The 17,134-nt window shown below is 39.3% G+C and overlaps 3 protein-coding genes across 4 annotated transcripts; 2 read left to right on the top strand and 1 right to left on the bottom strand.

Moving 5' to 3' along the window:
* Positions 1–434: 434 nt before the first annotated feature.
* On the top strand, positions 435–5,403 carry LOC122832082 (keratin, type II cytoskeletal 8-like). The gene is made up of 9 exons (XM_044118468.1): positions 435–777; positions 1,682–1,890; positions 1,976–2,036; positions 2,169–2,264; positions 2,379–2,543; positions 3,444–3,569; positions 3,814–4,034; positions 4,686–4,756; positions 4,957–5,403. The coding sequence occupies exons 1-9, from the start codon at positions 442–444 to the stop codon at positions 5,028–5,030; spliced, it is 1,359 nt and encodes a 452-aa protein (XP_043974403.1). The 5' UTR covers positions 435–441; the 3' UTR covers positions 5,031–5,403.
* A 1,367-nt stretch (positions 5,404–6,770) lies between these two features.
* LOC122834714 (rabenosyn-5) lies at positions 6,771–14,422 on the top strand. 2 transcript variants are annotated; one of them, XM_044123414.1, is made up of 12 exons: positions 6,771–6,925; positions 8,317–8,589; positions 9,238–9,372; positions 9,500–9,600; positions 9,694–9,739; positions 9,812–9,973; positions 10,055–10,317; positions 10,411–10,481; positions 10,951–11,037; positions 11,111–11,213; positions 11,748–11,852; positions 11,934–14,422. In XM_044123414.1, the coding sequence occupies exons 2-12, from the start codon at positions 8,427–8,429 to the stop codon at positions 13,020–13,022; spliced, it is 2,325 nt and encodes a 774-aa protein (XP_043979349.1). In that variant the 5' UTR covers positions 6,771–6,925; positions 8,317–8,426; the 3' UTR covers positions 13,023–14,422. The 2 variants fall into 2 exon arrangements, with proteins under 2 accessions (XP_043979349.1, XP_043979338.1); XM_044123403.1 differs by having other exon boundaries at positions 6,789–6,925; positions 8,277–8,589.
* On the bottom strand, positions 14,355–16,942 carry mrps25 (mitochondrial ribosomal protein S25). The gene is made up of 4 exons (XM_044123426.1): positions 16,719–16,942; positions 16,458–16,564; positions 16,287–16,374; positions 14,355–15,922 (listed from the first exon to the last, which is right to left on the bottom strand). Exons 1-4 carry the CDS (start codon positions 16,850–16,852, stop codon positions 15,733–15,735), a joined length of 519 nt encoding a protein of 172 aa, XP_043979361.1. The 5' UTR covers positions 16,853–16,942; the 3' UTR covers positions 14,355–15,732.
* Positions 16,943–17,134: the final 192 nt, after the last annotated feature.

A 17,134-nucleotide genomic window follows, 5' to 3' on the forward strand; every position in this document is an offset into this window, starting at 1 on the left:
TGATACGTCAAGAACAGAAACAGAACCTGCTTTCAAATTCCCTTTTTGTTCCAAAGAAAGATGTTAGATGATTCATAATATTATTTAATACTACTTCCACTATTTGTGCAGTTTGCTGTTTACCACCTGATGTTTATAATAACGTAGCCTACTTAATCTTTTTTCTTCCAACAGATGCTTTCATAATTTCTTGTCTTTCTAAATCTTAGAAACACCCAGTTCTTGCATCCAAAATACACTTCGAATGCATTTAAGACTCTAAACCAGAGTTGATGAGCAAGATTAGATTACAGAGGAACAATTAGAAGGAAACATTTTTACAGCTGGGGTAGGTGGGAGCGAAACAAGTGACAGATGTCTAACTGGTAAATCTGCATTCATACAACTTCACAATCACACCACACCCAGGTCTTTGCTGTATAAAGTTGTGAAAACAGATAAATGTGCACAAGAGAGCTCCAGCACCACCTGAACTCAGCACAACTTCCAGCAGAAACCTCATTGCACAAACCCATCATGAGTCTGAGGATTAAGAAGAACAGGAGATCTGGACTTTATTCATCCTCTGAAGGCTTCAGCACCAAGTCCATGGGATCCTACCCGGCTCGCAAATCCAGCACCACAAACAACGTGGTTCCCATTAAACCTGTCACCGTAAACACGAGCCTCCTTACTCCTCTGAAGACCGACATTGATCCTGAAATCCAGGCTCTGCGTACCCAGGAGAAGGAGCAAATTAAAGGTCTGAATAATCGCTTTGTATCACACATCAAAAAGGTAAGGGGGAAATTCTGCTAAAAAAACAAATGTCTCCTACCAAAACCTGTTTACAGATTTTAAAGAATCTATTTCACCCTAAAAGCAATTGCAATCAATGACTGTTCCCTTGGGGTTATGACCATGAGGCTCATTTCTCTTAGCTACTCTTCAAAATGGGAAAGATGAGAGGACATGCCATCAGTGATGGTTGCAATTAATTATAAAAATAAGTAGCCCTGTTTTTCATTTTTACAAATCTGTAAAATAACTTAGCCCCTGTGTGACTAGTCTTTGGTGTTTTTTTATGGAGCTCTTAATATAAAGTTCCCCTGATGCCAAAACCATTAAAATGCTTAAAGGTTCCATAGCCTTTTTCACATTTATAATATTCTGTTCAGCATACATGGTCCAAATACTCAGAAAAATTACCCTTAAAATCATGACAAACTTCAGCATCATTAACCATCATGACCGTGTTTTATAATAATCTCCAATCCCTGTGGAATGGATCCAACAAAAAATTCTAACTGAACTTACAGATATTTTTTTCCACTAACTGCTTGTGTCGTCCTCTTGAGAGAAGGAGGCACCGAGTGGTGAGTCACATTGCCCTTTCAGAAACTTCACTGCATGCGTTAAAGTAATGCAGTTGTGTGCATTACTTTATAGTCTCCAAACATGCAGTCGGATCATTCTCTAAAAATTTAAAGCAAATCTATTAGTAACAATAAAAACTGGAGGTTTGACTTGGAATTATGCAGTAAGGAGGATGGAAGAAAGAACAAGTTCTCCAAAGATCACCGGTAGACATTATTGTGGGTGAAGGATGTGTGAAAAATTAATATTACTGGCCTCATAGCGGATATTTTGAATTCAAGAACAATACCTGATTGGATGGATCTGCTTTGTACTTCTGTTCCAGGTCCAACTGTTGGAGCAACAGAACAAGATGCTGGAAACCAAGTGGCAGCTCTTGCAGAGTCAGGCTGCCTCTTCCTCCAGCATTGAGCTAAAGTATAATGCCTACATCGCCAACCTGAAAAAACAGCTGGAAGGCATCCACAATGATGGCAAGCGTCTCGAGGCAGAGAGAAGTTACTGGAATGGTCAGCTGGACAAATACAGATCAAAGTGGGACATTTTTGTCTGTGAAACAGATTTTATTTGAAGAGAGGTAAGATCAGCACAAGTCACAAAATATTTGTGGTTGTTTCAGGTATGAAGAAGAGACCGGGAAGAAGAATGATTCAGAGATGTGCTTTGTAGCACTCAAAAAGGTAAAAATCATGCACATGAAAAAATATGACATTTTTCATTTTTATATTTGTAAAAATTCTAACATTTTTGGAAATTGAAAAAACATTTAAAACACATATTGACTAAAAGGTCGATGTTTCTTGGGTCACCAGGAAGCGGATGCAGGATTCAACTCTAAGGAGGCTTTAGAGATCATGTTGTCCAGTCTTACTGACAAATTCAACTTCCTCAAGGCTGTTCATGATGCTGTGCGTAACCTCACTTCTTAACAAGTGAAATTTATAGAGATGTGAATTTTATAGGGATGTGACTTTTACTGGGATTTTGTTTTATTTGTTTGTTTGTCTGTTTTTAAATAAAAGGAGATGAGAGAGCTACAGGGCTGCCTGAAGAACACCTCCGTGGTAGTGGAGATGGACAACTCCCGCAGCCTTAACATGGATCGGATTCTGTCTGATGTTAAGGCTCACTATGAGGAAATTGCTGCTCAGAGCCGCGAAGAAACAGAATATTGGTACAGGACAAAGGTGACAAAGACACTTTTTTTTCTTCTAGAATTTACTGGTAAATATATATATGCTTTTTAAAAATATTAAGATAATTTCAGAATTTATACCAATAAAATTTTAAGGATTTGTACCATTAAAAATAGGAGGGAGTATGGTGGATAAAAACTATCTTTAACTTCAGTACATTTTTTTTCAGTTTGGCATAATTTCTAAATTAGATTGGAACTATTTGCTTTTAACAAAATACACCACAATTATTGACACCCCTAACATCCATCCATTTCTTACACCCTTGCCCCTGTTGGGGGTCATGCGGGGTGCTGGTGCCTATCTCCAGCGAGACATTTCGGGTGAGAGGCGGGCTACACCCTGGACATGTCACCAGTCCATCGCAGACACCCCTTACAAGCTCTTTAAAATAAACTTGTGGTTGCAGCATTTTCAGCACTCCACACACTGTGAGCAACTTCACTAAATGAAGAACAAACATGGTGTAGCCAAAAATGCACCAGACGGATAGTCTGTTAAAGTGATCATTTTTGTTTCAACACACAAGTTTTGCGCTCTGATATTAGTTTCTGTCTGCTGAGCCTACAGAGATGTGTGAAGGTCAAATAGACACAGTTAACATTATTTATTTTTCTCTGAAAGTACTTTGCCCTGTTCTAACATACATACACATTACTTACTTTAGTAGATTAATATGTTTTTTTATCAAAAATAAATTAATTTTGAAAACTGCCTTAATTTATTACTTTATAAAAATTGTATTTGTTTGTATGAATATTTTTCAGTTTAGTCCTTAAAAATCCCAAACTTTGGTAAAGTTTATTGGATAGATCTTTTTCCACTACTGCTACTCATCTGATATGATAATTACTGTTTACTTCTTTTCAATCTACAACCCACTGATAACAGTTTGACCTGATGACAACCCAAGCAAAGCAGTATGGCGCTGACCTGCATTCCACCAAGGCGGAAATAGCAGAAATGAAGCGACTAATCAGTCGCCTGGAGCATGAAATTGATGTTATAAAAGCACAGGTGAGGAAGAGAGGACAGCTCTCTGTCTTAAATTTATGGATCTAACTAATTTAGAAAGACTGCAAAACTAAACGCTGTCTGTCAGAGCTTTTAACCACCATATACTACAGTATCACACTTCTTTGTTTAATATTAATAATACATCAAATCACATATAAAAGAACAAGTTGCCATTTGCTACTATTAAAATGACTAACAATAGGGTCTGAAAAACACGTTTACACCACTTTTCTATCTTGTACAGTGTGACAGCATTCAGAACACCATTACTGAGGTGGAATCAAATGGGCAACAAGCTGTGTTGAACGCTAAAGACCGCATCAAGGACCTGGAGAAATCTTTGAAGGACGCAAAACATGTCATGGCTAAACAGGTCAGGGAATACCAGGAACTTATGAACGTCAAGATGGCCCTGGATATGGAGATTTCCACTTATATGAAATTGATGGAAGGAGAGGAGGACAGGTGAGAGCGTCTAAAAATCTAACCATTTCTGATTCACATCAATTATTTATCTTTCTTTTAATTTTGGAACTATTTTTATGTAGGTTTTCCTTGCACAAGATAATAGTTAAGCCAGGAAAAAAATAAACAAATAAAATAAAATAATATATATATATACACGTATATATTTGCTTAACTTATTATTTAAGAAATTATTATCATGAAAATATGAATGTCAAAAACAACATACTTCCAGTTTTTGCCTCAGATTAACATGTAATGTAATACTGCCCTCTTGTGGCAAAGATCATAGCACGTTGGCATGTCAAATTATGTTACTTCGTGCGGACATTTTGGGAAATGTCATCAATGGTGTATTATCATTATTTTTAATAATCGTTATCATAATTAAAAATAATACAAAATCCTACACAATACAAATAAACATGTTTATATGGGAACAAATGTAAGAAAACTGTGGAATGATAGCACAACAACACTTGCTAGAGCAAGTCATTTCCATCTGAACCAGTTAAAGGTTACAGTTTTGTTTGATGTATGGTGAATTCAAGAATATTGGCAAATATCAGCTGATTTAGAACACGATGTGTAAAAATGCATTTAATCTTTAATGCCCATCAATTTCATACTTATCTGCTTTTTCATCACCAGATTTGGACAGGAGACCGTTATTAATATCCACTCAGCACCCATCAGACATGTGAGCTCAGAGCCCACTAAAAGTGAGTGTGAAGGCATCATAATGTTGCTGTTCTCTCTGACTCTTTTTGACCTCTGGAAACATACTAGTAGACCATTTATTTGTCCATAATCTGCTTATTTTCTCTTTCTGAAAAAATAAATAAATAAATCCAAAGTCCCTCAAAGCAGCAGCAATAAGTTATGCGTGTTTCACCTGTTTCAACATCCTCTTTCCTGGCAGCTAATCGCCAGCGGCAGAGGTCAGGGCCGATTCTCATCAAAGTGATAGAGACCCAGGACATCTCATACAGCTAAAGCAGAACAGACTGCAGCACAGAGGCCTCCTGGATCCCCAGTCTTCATAATCCATACTGATGATACAATCAGTGGACAAAGTCGCCTGCATTTGTTTGTGTCTCATTTTGTATCAAAACTCTGATCAACCTTCACAGCCTTTAATATAGTTCGCCTTGAATTTGCTGTCTTAAATAACGAAAAAAATGTTTTCACAAGTGAATCTGTTTTGTTGCTGTTAGGGTTACTAATCTTCAACACATCTGAAGATTACCTTCACCTAATAAATATAATAATTTCATTAGTTAGTGACAACTTGCCCATGATAAGGTCCACTCCCACTGTTTCCTTTTCAATGCTTACTGTGTGTGGAATACATTAAACAAATATAAAAAAAATTTCTGTCTGGAGTAGATTGTTATATTTTATTTGCTCAGTTCATCAAAAAGAAAATGAAGCAAACCAACTCAGATATTCAGTTTTCAGATGTTATTGTTGAATGAAATACATCAAATCACCAAATCAACACTGTAAATTCTGCATAGAAATAAAGCAGATCAGAAGCATTCCCTCCAAAATGGACTTCCCTCGAAAGCGTCCTCTGGATCTTGGGTTCATCTCCATCAGGAACCACAATGAGAGGTTGTTATTTGATGTCCACCTTGAAACCAGTAGGGCACCAGTTCACAAACTGGATGGTGTACTTTGTTTTGATGTTTGCAATGGCAGAAGTAACATTTTGGGGCAACACATGTATACAGTTGCACCTTTTGTACCACAGAGACTTGCATGAAACCAATACACCTATGATATTGTTCACTCTGAATAATAGCTTAAATACTATGCACACAAGCCTGGCCAGGAAACTACTATTCCCATTCACTTTCTGAGAAAACACTGTTTTTAGGATTTACTCCTATAAACACAACACACCATGTATAGAAGTAGAACTAACGGAGAGTGTGAAAGACCAAAACTCCCTAAGGCCCTATCGTGTGTGTAACTTATAAAGAAAGGGACTGGGGTTTCAGATAAGTATTTCAAGTTAATTTTCTTTTACACTCAATATAGTAACACTAATGTTTCTAAATTAAAATGGATTTATTTTTTACAGCTGACAATTTCAACATTGGAAGCAAAAAAGGAGAAAAGGTGCTTCTTGATGTTCTTTGCTTGTAAACCAGCAGCACATTGCTGCCACTTACTGGTTTTGATTGAGGGACAGTAGAAGAACACCAACAAGACAGCTCCAAACTGTGTAGAATGATCTACAGAGAGGGTCATCGGGCCTGACCTCCATCCAGGAGGTTTAGGGTCAGGAAAATGGAGGTTTAAATTTCTGCAGACTCCATTCATCCTGAACATGATGCATTTATAGACTTTTCAGTAAGTTACTAAAACTTTAGCACCTTTCAAAATAAAAATCACAAATACTACAACAAACAAAATAATAAATACACAAAAAAAATTTAAGCAAAATGAGATTTTAAACAAATATACAAGTATGTGTTTATATTTTAACTATCCTAAATCAGAGCCGAGTCAAATTCCTTGTTCGTGTGCACAAACTTGGCAAATAAAGCTGATTCTGATTCTTCGAGTTGAAGTATGACATACGTTTATTCAAATGAATCCCTCTTTGTTGCCCCCATTTGAAAGTAGTACTAAAACACACTTTTATCTTTTTTTCTTTTGCGTTTCTTTTAATCTAAAAGCTCAACTACTGAAATCGATTTACGCGTTCCGCATCGTTTGTCCTTCTTCTCTTCCCTTAGCAACGGAAGGCTAATCACATGATCAGGTGGGGCTGCCGAGGCTTTTGGAGTCGAGCTGTGAAGAAAAATTCAACCTGTCAACAACTCGTTCATTCTCGGAGACATTTGTGATCATAAATGATCTCCCCCGGTGACTAACGGGTTAGTACGTGTTTATGTGCGAGTTGAAGTTCTTCATTTTCGTGCCTCTAGCTGCGCTGTGGGAGAAACACAAGAAAAGCAAAGGAATATTAGCCCTATTATGCTAACATTTTACTGCTGTCTTTACATGATGATGAACATTTAAGTTAGACGCAACACCAGATTGAAAAGGGACAAATGGGTTGTTTTAAAAGTGACTTAGATACTCAGGTATTGTATGTTGCATTAGTACACTCAAAAAGATACTGTTATCGTGAGGGATAAATAGTGATGGGGACATAGAGCTACCTTTAGCTAACCGATAGATAAAAATACAATTTAAAAACTTAATGTCTTAAATACATGCATGCCTTTTTTAATTAGTGTCATTTTGAATAGAAGTTCATTTAAACCCTTAAACCTCATCCATAAAGCTGCTACTACATGACTTTACGGTTATAATTATCAGAAGACTTTAATTATGCTACATTTGAGACAGTTTTATATCTGTACGTTTTGTTGTACTTTTATTTAGCAGAGGTGGGTAATTAGCTACGTTTACTTGATTAACTTTTTGAAAAAAGAAGTTTACTGCACTGTATTGTTTAACTTTTACTTGAGTAATAACATAAAAAAAGTATAGCTACTCTTAATTGAGTAAAACATCTGCCTTCATTACCCACTGTGAGTAAATTTCCTTAAGGATTAGCATGCTTGCTTTGACCTAAAATGCACAGTGAAAAATGCACCTTCACTTCATGATTTAATGATTTCTTGTTTACATTGATGTCTTTTTAATTGTAACTTGACACGTACAATAAATACAAAAAAGTATGAATATTTTTTTTAGATCTGTTGGGCTCAAGCAAACATAAACAGCAGGGAAGAACAGAGTACCAATACTTACAGAAATGCAAGAGTAGCACTACTTCATCATATGTTTACTCAAGTAAAAGTAAAAAGTTATTCAAGAAATTACTCAAGTAAGAGTAAAAAGAGTGTTCTGTAAAAAGGTTACATAAGTACTGATTATCTGATCAGAACATATGATTTCATATTTAGACATTATTTCATCAGACAGACAAGAATTATAAAATTCTGGTCTTTTAAAGGGGGGGGATATTATGTAAAAGTGACTTTTTACATGCTATGATATTTTTCCTTCATCAAAACCATTCCTGGAGTGTTGCTTTGATTCTTTCATGCATGTTTGCATGAATCTCATTTGGGGTGCCTAAAAACACTTGCCCTCACAAAGTGCCGCCTATTTTCTCAAAAATCCTGTACTGAACTTTTCAGAAAGTCAACACCTAATATTTTTCACGTGTAGGTGTTTCTGTTTGGCGCCTCAGTTTGCTTTGTTTCTCTGCAGCTTCTGGATTTTCTCGGCTAATGTCGTTCTCCTGCTTCAGGTGTTATGGAGCTAACTGAAGGTAGCGTACACACCCTGTGACATGTTGGCCCAAGCAGGATCGTGGCACTTCGGACCACCTCCTAAACATCACAAGCTCCTACAGTCGTCATGGCCTCCAGCTATGCACCACCGTTTGAGGGCACAGGTGAAGTAAAGGAGGGCTTTCTCTGCCCTCTGTGCCTGAAGGACCTCCAGTCTTTCTACCAACTCCAGGGCCACTATGAGGAGGAGCATTCAGGAGACGATCGGCATGTTCGAGGACAGCTCAAGAGTATGTACAGTAGCAGAAAATCCCCCTAGTGGAAGTGTATGAGTGAATGGTTTGAATTGATTTAAGCTGAATTTGGATCAATTTAGATTCCGCATAACTGTGGATTATCAGAACCATTTTACCTTCAGACAGTCTATATGAACGAAAATATAATTTATTGAAGCAAAGTAGTTATTATATAAAAGCACAGCTATAGGTTCTATATGATTTTTCATAAAAAGGACTCACTCTGGAATGACTGGAGTAATATCATTTGAAGAATACACCTGAAGAAAAGATTAATTTTTTTTTATAACAGTTTAAGTACTTTAGAATTGCTAATCTAATCCAAATTATACAGAAAGATCTGTGAAAACAAAGAGCAATTCACGTGTTTTTATTCACAGTAAGCTTTCTATAATAATCAGCCTGCACTGTCATTTCATTACAGTTTCAGGTCAGTTTGAATTTCATTTTTACTGATCTTGCTCTATTTTTCTCTGACAGCAATGCTTTTGAGTCCAGGATAATTTCAGTTGCGTTGTCTTTATTTTAGTTCTTTCTTTGCTGTTTTCTATACAACAAGGAGGTAAAAATTGCTGAAATATCATAATTTCTGTCCGATTCAGATTGATTTTTTTTCTCCTTTTTTTATTGTTATCTATGTAGATTTGGTTCAGAAGGCAAAGAAAGCCAAAGACAAACTGTTGAAGAGGGATGGAGACGACCGACCAGACACCGGCAGTTATGAGTCCTTCTACTACGGTGGGGTCGACCCATACATGTGGGAACCTCAGGAACTGGGTAATACTCTACTTCTGTATCATTTAATATATAAAAGTGCAAGTAAAGCGAAAAACAAAGGAACAATACACGATTGTTTCAATTTGTTGCATTTATCAAGTTTTTCTGCTTTTATTTTCCCCCACAGGAGCAACTAAAAGTCACCTGGACCTGTTTAAGAAACACCGGGCAGCGCGCATCGATCATTATGTTATTGAAGTCAATAAGCTCATCATTAGACTGGAAAAGGTTTGCCCAATAAATATTGCAAATTGCATATTTTTCTTCCTGGTCTTTTCAATTTAATAATGCAACTGTTAACTCTACAAAATTATGTTTCAGTTGACGGCGTTTGACCGAGCCAACGCAGATGCTGCTAAAATTAGAGGTTTGTGTCTTTAATCCTCCAAAAATGCTTTGGGCTTTCTGTCAGTCAAAGGATTTTCCTCCTCTTGTGCAGCCATTGAGAAGTCTGTGGTGTCCTGGGTGAGTGACTCCGACGTCCCCTTCTGTCCCGATTGTGGAAACAAGTTCAACATCCGAAACAGACGCCACCATTGTCGGCTCTGTGGATCCATCATGTGCAGGAGGTGCATGGAGTTCGTTCCCCTGCCTTTGGCCCGTACGTAGCAGCACTTTGAAAATCTAAAGTCATGATTCTTGATTCTTTGTTTTTGCTAATTTTCTTTACACATTTAAACAGAGAAGCTCATTAATGGCACTCGAGAAGCTCTGTGCGTGCCTGGAAGCCCCAGTCAGTCCCAGTCTCCACCAGCAGGGGGCGGAGGCAGTGGGATGGGCTCCAGGAGGGGCAGCATCACCAGCTTGAGCAGCGTAGCGTCCATTTTGGAAGATAAAGATGATGAGAAGATCCGCTGCTGTCACCACTGCATGGACACTCTGCTGAAGAGGCAGCAGAAGTTAGAGGAGAAGGATCACGTTCCTGATATAGTGAAACTTTATGAGGTCGGTGGAACAACTGATTCTCTTTGAGTTCCTTCCTGTCATTCATCGTTTTCCTTCAAGGCTTCCTGCTCACAACGCTTGTATTCCTGTCAGAGGCTGAGAATGTGCATGGAGAAGGTGGAGGAAAAGGCTCCGGAGTATATTCGAATGGCTGAATCCCTCAAGTAAGCATTAATAAAAGAAAATGTATATGAAAGAAATGTAGTCTCACTGAATTTTCACCCTATGCAATTATTTGTGTATTTTTTCCTTTGACTTTAAATTTGCCGGCAAAAATGTCGCCTACAGAAATTTGTTGTTAAAACTTAATTATCAAATTTGTCTCAGTCAGAGGTGCAACTCTTAATAGCTACGGCTACCTGTTTGTCACATAATCAAAGTAGCATAATTTAATTGGCTAAAAGCAGCTGGACTGATTGTTTTGGCTTGAGTCACTAAATAATTGCAGCATATGAAGACAAGTTTTTGATGATGAATATCTGCTAGCTAAAATTTTTTCTGGTAGGTTTAAAGTACAAAAAAATCACAAATTATGGCACAGGATAAACATTCTGCACCATTTACTTTTTCTTCCATACATTTGTGGCTTAATTTTATTCTGAAATGACGATGATCTACTTCCTCATTTCAAAGCGCCGGAGAAACCACATACAATCTGGACACTGCTGGAGGACTGAGGCTGGAAGTGCAGAAATACTACGAACTCATTGATGCTCTAAGGTTCGTGCTGTTCATGACAGAAGGTTTTACAGCTGAAGGAACTTCAGATTAAACTGAATTGTTTTCTTCTCAGTAAGAAGATTTTAACACTGGGGGTAAAAAGTGAGCCGCAGCCACACCCAAAGGCGCTCCAGCTACAGAGGATGATACGCTACACAGCCACGCTGTTTGTCCAGGTGATATAGGGTGGATTCACACCAGCTGTGTTTAGTAAACATGTGCATTCACACGTTTACCTAGAAAATGGGTATGCACACTTGAACTCTGATGTGCCTACAAACGTAAGTCTCTTCGGTTGAAGTGAACTCCGGTGCGGTTCAGATGCATATGCGAATGCCAAATGGAACCTCCAAAAGCAGCAAGCAAAGTACAGTACAGGGCATTCTGGGTAAATGTAACCTAAATAAACTTGTGTGTCTTGCTGTAGCGGGAGAATTGGCTTGTGGTTTTACCGATGACAAAAGAGAAATCCTAAAAGCAAAATTTTTGTTTACATTTTGTGAAGAAGGAAGTTCTTGCTTCACTTTCATTAGAGGTTTTTCGTCAGTGTTTCTTGGTGCAGCGCCACCAAAGGCAAGGGGAGGAACAGATTTTTCAAAGGTTTTGGTTTGCTTGTTTGTTTGTTTTGGTCCCTAATTGAACAGTCTACCAGTCTATTGTCATAGGGAAGACTCTTTATGAATTTTCTTTTTTGGTTGTTGTTTTTCCAGGAGAAGCTTTTGGGGCTGATGTCTTTACCCACTAAGGACAAATATGAAGAGCTGAAAGAGAAGAGGAAACAGGACCAAGAGAGACGACTCCAACAGGAGAGACAGGTAAGATTCTCCACCCACACCTTTATTTTCTTTCTCTGGGATAACAAGTCGCTAAATATTAAATATTTCCCTGAACAACAGGTGGCCCAGGAAAGTCTGAAAAGGAGGCAGGAGTATGAGAAAAACCGCCCACCGGCCAACGGAGAGCTGCCGCAGGCCTTTAGAGGCCCCCGCATGACCAAGGCTGGCGGGTGGCTGCCCTCTGCTGACTCCGGCCACTCTCGCAGCGAGCTGGAAGATCCCCTCTTGCAGCAGATTGAAAACATTCAGTCATTCCTCCGTCAGGCGCGTGAAGCTCAACGGACAGATGAGGTCGCCATGTTGGAGGAGAACCTGCGTCAGCTGCAGGACGAATACGACCAGCAGCAGACCAGCATGGCCATCGCTCTCTCCCAAAAGTTGGCGCAGGAGGAGAGCTTGCAGCAAGGGGAGCTGCAGCGCCTGGAGGCTCGGGAAAGGGAGGGAAGGGAGCAGTGGGCCTCCACTTTTGTCTCCACACAGCCGTCCTTCACCTGGGAGCCGTCTCTGGATATCAATCCAGCAGGAGATCACCAGGTGGAGTCGGGGGTGGAAACTACGGCAGAAATCCCAACTCTGAAAACCGAGGCCAGTCCATCAGCCGTCAGAGCCCTCTCCTCGCTCACACCTCTAGAGGATTCTCCTCCAAGATTAAGGAGCTTAGGGGGGCACATAACCCCGCCTAGTGGTGAAGGACAGAGCAGCACTTCCCTTAACCCTTTCGAAGAGGAGGACTCCACTCCCATTGAGGAGGATCCATCCAATCCCTTCTTCGAGGACATCAAGAAGGAAGTTTCCAACGGGAAGAAGGAATACAACCCCTTTGATGAAGACGCAGACAGAGAGGACCAACAGGCTGAAACTGCACCAAGCAACCCGTTCGAGGAGGACAAGGCAGGTAACCCCTTTATGGACGCTGCTGGGAACTCGCCCGAGGCCTCCACCAACCCCTTTGACGGGGACGTCGACGACGAAGCTCTGCCCGATGTGGACATGATAGAGGAAGAGCTGCTGCTCCAGCAGATCGACAACATCAGGGCGTACATCTTCGATGCCAAACTCAGCGGGCGGCTCGACGAGGTTGAGCTCTTGTCGGAGAATCTCAAAGAGCTACAGCACACTCTGCAGGAGCAGAAGAAGAAGAGGCACTAACACACTCTGGCTCCAATCACCTGCTATTTACCAAGTTGTCCGAGGCTCGCACACTTTAGGAACGGTCAACCCAGGTTACTGCGGTTTGGATGAAGTCTGATCCATCACACATTAAGTGAATGTGTACCTAGATTTATGGTCCCTGATTTTCTAACATCTTTTTAGATCATTTATGGTTGTGTAGGGCTGAGCTCAAACCCATGCATGAGCTTAAAGCACAGAGTAAAAATTAATTTGTACAGGCACACTTACGAAGTTGTAACAATGCAAAAACGAACAAAGGAAGACAGCAGAATGTTATTTGATTGAGTTGGATGATGTGGTTTAGTTCTTCAGTTGAAGCTGTGAACAAAGTCCAAAAGCTTTAACTGTGCTCTGTGCATTTCTAACAGGGTCAAGAACAACACTGGGAGTGAAGGGTTAACTTTTAGGTCTGCAGCTGTAAACGTCTTAAAATTAGAATAACTTCTGTAGCAGCAAATTAACTAATTGTTGACATAAAATAATAGGTTTGTATTAAGAGTAAAAGGTGCATTACATCATAAAGTCATTTTTACGTATACATGCTAAAAAATGTAAGAACTGTTTTTTTTTTCTACAGTAACAGTGACAGAAATACTTGGACATCAAAATCTGCACTTATGATTTTTTCTGTTAATCTAAACTCCAACTTTTTCTGAAAGTTTTGATCAAATGAATTAGATAAATTGCTTTTTGTGCACTTCGCTTTGAGGGGAAAAAAAAAATCCTTTGTGATTCCACCAAAAGCCAACAAAGACAAAAGAAAATTCACGTCCTACTGTGACCGACAAGGTGAGGTGTTGTTGTGTTTTGTTTACGGTGAGCCTCGAGTGGCTCTTTGATGTTGACCTCGTGGCTGGACTCGCCTTCCCACTCTCCTGGTGCATGTTAGCGCCTTCAGTCTTCAATCCAGAGTTTATCTGAACAGCTCACTCGTCCTGTGTGAACTCAACACAACACTTTAGCAAGGAACACTTTAGACAGCCGTTAATAAAGCGTAGGATGCTCAAATCTGTGCGTCTAGAAATGATGATTATATAAAACTTAAAGACACTTGTTAGATGTATGCTAACACTACATGAATGCCAGCAGTATTATGATCCAGAGCTGCTATGTTTGCTCCAACTTGAATTTGTTGTTGTGCTTTCCGTCATTTTTTTTTATCTGCTAAACTGTAACATCTGCAGACCATCAGAAAACTGAGGCAGAGATATTTTTTGTGACGTTGTGAATTCCTTACATGTATGTTAGCAGTTGATTTTAGTTTTGAGGTAATTGCAACATCCCTGCATTAAAACAAGGAACTACATAATGATTCACAGCCATCACTTTAATAAGAGGAAGTTTCTTCAACACAAATAAATTCATCTGTAACAATATTTTGTGATGGGTTTTTTTTGTTCCTAACTTTGTTTCTAATCTCCTGGCAGGTTAAAAAAAAATACACATGTAATTAATTGGAATTACATATGTGGGAGTTTTATTTCAGAAAAAAATAGGTTTAAACATGAAACTTGTATAGACCCATCACAACCCAACCTGTGTGTTTTAAATATTCCTGTTAATTTTGACCTGCAGTAACACAAGATTCATTCTCTTAAAACATAAATCATGTACAAGCAATAAAAATAGAGAAATATTAAAGCTAACCCAACCATGGGGATTCCAGTTGAAGTAGACATCCTCCATATTGCTGGAAAGTTGGGTGGAAGGTAAAGGTGTAGAATAACTTAAACAGGAATAATTAAACCTTGAGAGCATTGTGATGTAAAGGAAATTCAAGAGTTGCGGAGGTTGGAGAGGTGTGAACTTCAGCTGGAGTCAGAGGTACCAGAAAAATTGAGAAAACTGACGAATGGTACAAACTCCTCTTTAAACTTAAATTAGAAATCGAAGTCTAGAGAACACATGGAGAGGATCAGAGTCTCGAGTTGCCTGAAGTTCAGTGTGAAATTTCCAAACTTGCTGATGACTTCAGAATCATGTTGGTCCGTTGTGCTTTTTCTAGTCCAAAAACTAGAAAGTACCAGGAAATATTGCAACACTTCGTGCTTCCTTCTGCTGACAAGCTTTATGGAGACTCTGCAGGAACGTTTAGAAACACCCGAACCAACAAAAGGCCATTACTGTAATTTGACACAAATTATATCAGAGGGTAGAGAACTTATGATGGTGATAACTCTTATTTGAATTAGTGAAATAAATTCTCTTATGATATCCTAATTTTCAAATATGCACTTGTGCCAGCCACATTATGATTAGATTGAAGGAGTTCTTTTAGAGCAGTGGAAAAATCACTGACATCAATTAGTACAACAGAACAGCAGATGGGGGTTTCTTTGTTCCCAGGAATGGTATCATTTTGGCAGGACGAGTCAATATGGATTATGCATGTTTCACGCCATCACTTACATGCACGAGACTGAGAACTTTTGAGTGTAAAACTTTATCCCAGCAGTAACTCAAGCATACATGTTAACCTGCACAGAATTTCACATAGATGAGACATGGAGAGTTCGATGTTAACATCTGCATTGATGAGTATTAAAAGTCTGTGTGAAAATGGTGGAGCAGATCATCATGTGTCAGTGCGATCCTGCAGCTTCTGGCTGGAGCATATGTCCTTTAATATAGCCATCACAGCCAGATAAAAGGCAAGAGGAGATGGAAAAGTGAGCTGCTCGGCCTCTCAGTCCTGTGACTCTGCCATCTTGGCTCTGTATTTGCCCGTCATCTCCTTTGGCAGAGGAGTGGTGCTGGGACAAGGAACTTGGCCCTCCACCTCACAGATGCACTCCCTCAGACAGTACTTCTTTGGGCCGAAGTTGGCAGGGTGGGACGCCTGCATCTTGGCTTGAGCTTCAGCATGCAGCACTTCACTAGAGAGAAGAGAGCAGAACAGCTGCATTAACAGGCTGCCTCAATCTGAGTTGGCTTTTTTTTGTCATGTCAGAGCTGGATATTAGCTTTTATCAAATCTGATAAATTGAGTGACATATGCTGTTGTTGTCCCCTCTTAAAAAGTAAAGACAAACATAAGATTATCACCCACTTCTCCAAAAGTCCCACGTCTATCAGCTATCATAAATCTTCCCTTTAATATTAGGCTACTGTAATTAAATATACATGTTATATGAAGCCTTTGATCTCATCTTCAGCACTTGTTCACATCTGTAAATAAATACAAACTCATAGAAATTGCATGAACACCTTTGAGTGCCATAAAACACTATCCATACTTACTCTGATTTACCCAGAATCTTCTTAACATGCTGTGAAATTTGCCTGTAGTCCTTTCCCTCCACATCCACCAAGACTTGTTCACCATCATCTAAACAGAGACGGAGTCAACCTCAAAGTTAAGACACCATCTAAAGCACCCCTTCACCAAGGATTGTGAGAAATCACACACACCCAGGTAAAACTTTAGGAAGGGTGATGGTGTCATATTCTTAAACATCATTATTTGGACCCACGGGTTCTTGTACTGAATCTGCGGGATGTTGAAGAACACAAACTTCCTGGAAGACATAAGATGAAGAACAAACATCTTGAACCTATGCAGGAACTGATATAAACTGTAATACTCTTGATGGATGAAACTACATGTGACCGCTGCAGTGTAATGTGGCTGTACACCTAGTGCTTGTGTGATGCTAAGCCGTTAGCTCTGACCTTGCTCCTTCGCTGAGCTCTCCGTGTGTGTTGTAATTCACCGTCATGATCTTCACCCTCTTCTTAAAGATGATCTCGCCCTTCTGGAGATACTCCAGCGTCCTTCTGATCGGATACCTCCCTTTCATAGGCATGTTTACCTATTTACAAATCAATCTTACTTGGAAGTCACACAAGCGAACATACGCGGTGCGTGACGCAATTTGATGACGTTTCGCTACGTCAGGTAAACACCACGAGCTGACGGTACTTGTAGTTTTAATAAATTCGCAGTTACGTTAGTTACATCACTTATTTTCTCCTTTTCTCCTTATTGTCATACATTTTGCCACCGTTCTTCAAGTTATGGACTGTTCCAACACACTCGAATCAAAATGTTAAATTGCCTCCTTAGCATATGATCAGGTTTAGCACAG

This window comes from Gambusia affinis, linkage group LG01 (assembly GCF_019740435.1).
Source record: "Gambusia affinis linkage group LG01, SWU_Gaff_1.0, whole genome shotgun sequence".
Classification (NCBI taxonomy): domain Eukaryota; kingdom Metazoa; phylum Chordata; class Actinopteri; order Cyprinodontiformes; family Poeciliidae; genus Gambusia; species Gambusia affinis.